This window comes from Triticum urartu, chromosome 5A (assembly GCF_056163025.1).
Source record: "Triticum urartu cultivar PI428250 chromosome 5A, HENAU_Tu73, whole genome shotgun sequence".
NCBI lineage: Eukaryota > Viridiplantae > Streptophyta > Magnoliopsida > Poales > Poaceae > Triticum > Triticum urartu.
This window is the reverse complement of record NC_141877.1, coordinates 604,134,147-604,138,255: the sequence shown is the minus strand read 5'-3', so window position 1 is coordinate 604,138,255 and position 4,109 is coordinate 604,134,147. Positions and strand designations below refer to the sequence as shown.

Here is a 4,109-nt window from a genome sequence, read left to right as displayed (position 1 = left end):
TCATAGGGGTGAGTGTATGCGCGTGTATATGAGCGCTTGTGTCTGTACTGATGCTCAAAAAAAAAAAGGTAGTGCAGGTAACTGAGAACACAGAGGTTTGCGCTTCAAATCCCCCCCGAGCATGCTCTATCTGTGCAGGCCCGCAGAGTTGTGGAATTCTGGAGAGTCGCCTGAGTACAGTCTGAAATCTCAAGGGTGTGGATGTAAAATTGGCATTCTGTAGAAAATGTTGTCTCCTACTCCTACCAACAACAATTTCAGAACGGAGGGAGTAAATCATAACTTCAGTTCCAAAGGTGGACCGCTAATATTACCCAGATTTGATTACAAACCAAGCAGGTTCAAAATATGGTCCATCGCATCAATCCAATAGGTACTGAAGGAAACAGAGTAGTACGGTCCGTAAGAACAATCTCACAACTATAAAAGACCATCTCAACTAAGTTCCACCACAACCATCAGCCCACGTCAAGTTAGCCATCCTCTTCCACTTCTCTCCCTTTTCTAGTTTGGCCTGCTGCAGAAGTTGATACCATTAGCATGTCAACAAGTTGTGGAAAAGCAGAGAAAAACTACAACGTTTTGATAGTTGTGCTGAGGGAGAAAATTTGCATATGGCATTACTAAAATCTTATCAATTGTTACTGTGGGAGAAAATACAATCTTCTGGCCAAGTCATCAATATATTATTATTAAACAAAGTCCACCGAACAGCAACACTCATTTAAAGGATGTCAAATTGGCACAAAAAACAAATTGTATCTACTATTCCACTAACCTACTATTTTTGACATCTTTAGGCAGAGCAATTACTAAGTCCTTCTGAACCCCGACAAGATGAATGAAGAATATATACAGGCCTTTATCAAAATGTGCTAACGGGCAACAATGTTAGCAAGCCTTTATCAATGAAGAATATATACAGTCTTAATCAAAATCTGTTTCACCTAATATAACAATCTTTTGAACCCCGATCTCAGAACGAGAAACACGAGGCAGTAAATTTGAGTGGGTCATTCAATACATTCTACTGTCTTCAGGATGACAGCATCCCAGAGGAGAAAATTATCAACCATCAGAACAGCAACAGGCTGGCATAAAGCCAAACAAGTTATACTTACAGTTATTATGCAGTTTCCATGTACGCTTCTTCTTCGGTTTTCTTTTTCCACACGTATTCTTCCCCAGTCGTCTGATTCACATTCTCCATGTTTTCCTTAGCATCATTCATTTCTGTGCACCCATTACTTAAGTGTCCTCTTATTATCTTCCTTGCCACTAGATGCAGTACAAGTCAAGTCCCCAAGAGCTCTGATCCTGCTTATAGTAACACAACACAATACATTGCTATTACATATACATGATGCCTCTCCAAGACCCTAAACAAGAACAAATAAGATACACTTCTATGTACATACCTTGAAGATTTCCCTACTCCAGCAGCAGCAGCAACAATGTTGTTCCCATTACTACTCTCCATGTTTTCCTTATCATCATTCCATTCTGTACAACCATTACTTCCTAGCTCTTTCTTGTTATTAGCTGCAGTACAAGTCAAATTCCCAACAGTGCTGATCCTGCTTATAGTAAAACAACATGATACATTACTATTACATATACAGGAACAAATAATATGCTCTAAAAGACCCTAAACAAGAACAAATAATATGCTCTTTCACAGACCGTGCCTAGTAGATATATCTGCTCCAGCAGCAGCAGCAGCAGCAATGTTGTTCTTCCCATTAGCACCAAAAGCTTCAGTGTGCATGTCCTGCAGAATGCAACAGGCTTCCTCCCGAATGGAAACAGACATTTCTTCGTCACAGCCTAGATTGCTCAGATTCTCACGTAACAGCTTGGCCTCCTTTGCAGCGCCCTGCTTGAACCATCGTTTTTGCAGTAAATTTCATGCAATGTGTACAGATCTACGTATCTATGAAAAACAGTGAAGGTAGAAAGGTCAGCATTTGGGCGAGCCAGACACTTTCTTACCACCATGGCGGCACCAGCAGCGGCGGCGACGGATCCAGACCCTTTGTACAACATAAGACTGATGGCATGCTCTCTGATCTGATTGCAGAGCATGCAAGTCATGTTACCAGAGTTGTATCTCCCGCACATAGCCCTCTCGCACATCAACTCAGCCTCTTTGCAGATACACTTGAAACCAAAAATTTAAATTTGTAGTTAGTGCAAAGAAAGCTACTACTGCTTAGTAAATGGAACAACGACTGATACAGATTAAGTAGGCATGCACATACCACCAAAGCAGCAGCGGCAGCATATGCACCAGCATATTCACACGCTCCATCAACTATGTCCTGCGCATGCTGCTTGATTTTGTGGCTCAGGGCAGTCTCAGTGTCAGTTAATTTTATCTTGTTCCTCTCACACAGACCGATGAACTTGGCCTCCATCTCCAGGCACTTAAAACCATCGTTTTGCAATTGATATAAGCAAGTAGATTAGCAAGCAGTAAAAGAATAGATGACCATTCAATCGAGCTAGAAATGAAGCAGGGCAAAAATACTTTCAGTTATTCCAGAAACTGAAGAAGAGCCGGTTTATGAGTGGTTTGTATTATGGAGACCAAACAACGTTTACGCACTACATTGAAGGAATTGGTAGGATAGAAATTCTTTCTACTAGGTGCCTACCTAGTAGGATGCTTTTGGGAACTCTATAGATTGAGTGCCGAGTCAGAGTATTAACAAATAAACTGATCATGCAAAAAGAAAAGTCAACCAATCTATCATCAGTAGCGCACATGAAACACAATAATATGAGCAATATATTAAAGATACACTACAATCCATAAAAAGATGGGGAATAGGCTATTTTTGGGAACCTAAATACTATGGCACACCACAGTTCTTAAAACCTTTCCTGATACATGGGTCAAACATCTACCAAATGCAGGCAGGAGGTTTCCAAGTAAATTACCTTGCGGGCGAGAGGAATGAGACGGCCATTCTCATTTGTCCATGCAGATCGGACCACAAACTTGTGCCTAGTACAGGCAGAGTCATCGACAGATTCAGGAGGATTGCGGAGGTAGTACTCGCAGAGGTACTCCCGGTAGAGGGGCATGTCCGAACCGAGGCCCTGATAGATGGGCAGCAGCCTCCACCATCCCCATGCCTTCTCCATTTGATCTATCCATCACAACCAAGTACGCAGAAGAAGCAGATGAGCACAATAACATATATACGAATTCAATTGTTCATTAGGATGAAATGGACGGCTACTCAACGACAGATGAGGTTTGGGGAACAAATTGGCCATCATCAACAACAACTCTATCCAATGTATCAAAGCACAAAGTCATGATAGATTTCCACAGCGGAGAAAATAGATCAGCATACCTGGGTACCTGATGATCTTTGCCGAAGGTACCGACATATTTGTAGGTCTCAAATTACCCTCCACTTGCATCAGAAAAGCCCACCACTTCATGCGCATCCTAGTATCGTCGGGGGGGTACTCGATGCCGTTGGCGGCCAGCACCTCAGGGTCGTAGCGGTGGAACAACTCGTCGTCGTCGTCCATCCTGAAGTTCTCCATCCCGGAAGCCTCGGCGCTACTCAGATCTGATCTGCTCTCTGTACGAGGGTTTGTCCTTTTCTAGGAGGGGGGAGGGAACGGGATGGCACGGGATCTAGGGTTTGTAGATGGGGAATGGAGAAGACTGGACGGGGAGGGGACTTTTGAAAGGGCGAGACCTCCCCAGCCTTTTTTTTTTTTGAGACAAGCGACCTGCTGCTGCCCAAGGATACACGCGAACCGCTAGACAACGGAATCCATCTCCATTTTGAATGGCGGCGAGTGCTAGGCGTCGGGCGCGCCGGCCCAAATTTGAGCCGGTTTAGTGCCGTCTGATTTGCTCCTTCTCTTTGATTTTGCGGTACGCCACACTTCTCTGATTAACAGGATCTCCGTTTTGACTGTAGGATGTCTGTTTTCTCTGTTTTGCCCGTCCGCGCTGGCTTACAACGCCGCGACCGGGTCATCTGTCTGAGTTGCCTCTCATGCCGCGGTCGTTTTTTCCGTCTGTCTCTCGCGGCCTAATCTACATCAACACACCGGGCCGCACCTATCTGCATGAGCTG

The 4,109-nt window shown here is 44.0% G+C and overlaps 1 protein-coding gene across 2 annotated transcripts; it reads right to left on the bottom strand.

The window, feature by feature from the left end:
- Positions 1 to 272: 272 nt before the first annotated feature.
- On the bottom strand, positions 273 to 3,751 carry LOC125510919 (uncharacterized). Of its 2 annotated transcripts, none has more exons than XM_087522003.1 (8): positions 3,366 to 3,751; positions 2,944 to 3,155; positions 2,262 to 2,426; positions 1,993 to 2,160; positions 1,684 to 1,876; positions 1,419 to 1,577; positions 1,122 to 1,317; positions 273 to 517 (listed from the first exon to the last, which is right to left on the bottom strand). In XM_087522003.1, the coding sequence occupies exons 1-6, from the start codon at positions 3,562 to 3,564 to the stop codon at positions 1,555 to 1,557; spliced, it is 960 nt and encodes a 319-aa protein (XP_087378129.1). In that variant the 5' UTR covers positions 3,565 to 3,751; the 3' UTR covers positions 273 to 517; positions 1,122 to 1,317; positions 1,419 to 1,554. The 2 variants fall into 2 exon arrangements, with proteins under 2 accessions (XP_087378129.1, XP_087378130.1); XM_087522004.1 differs by having other exon boundaries at positions 273 to 514.
- Between the last annotated feature and the right edge of the window lie 358 nt (positions 3,752 to 4,109).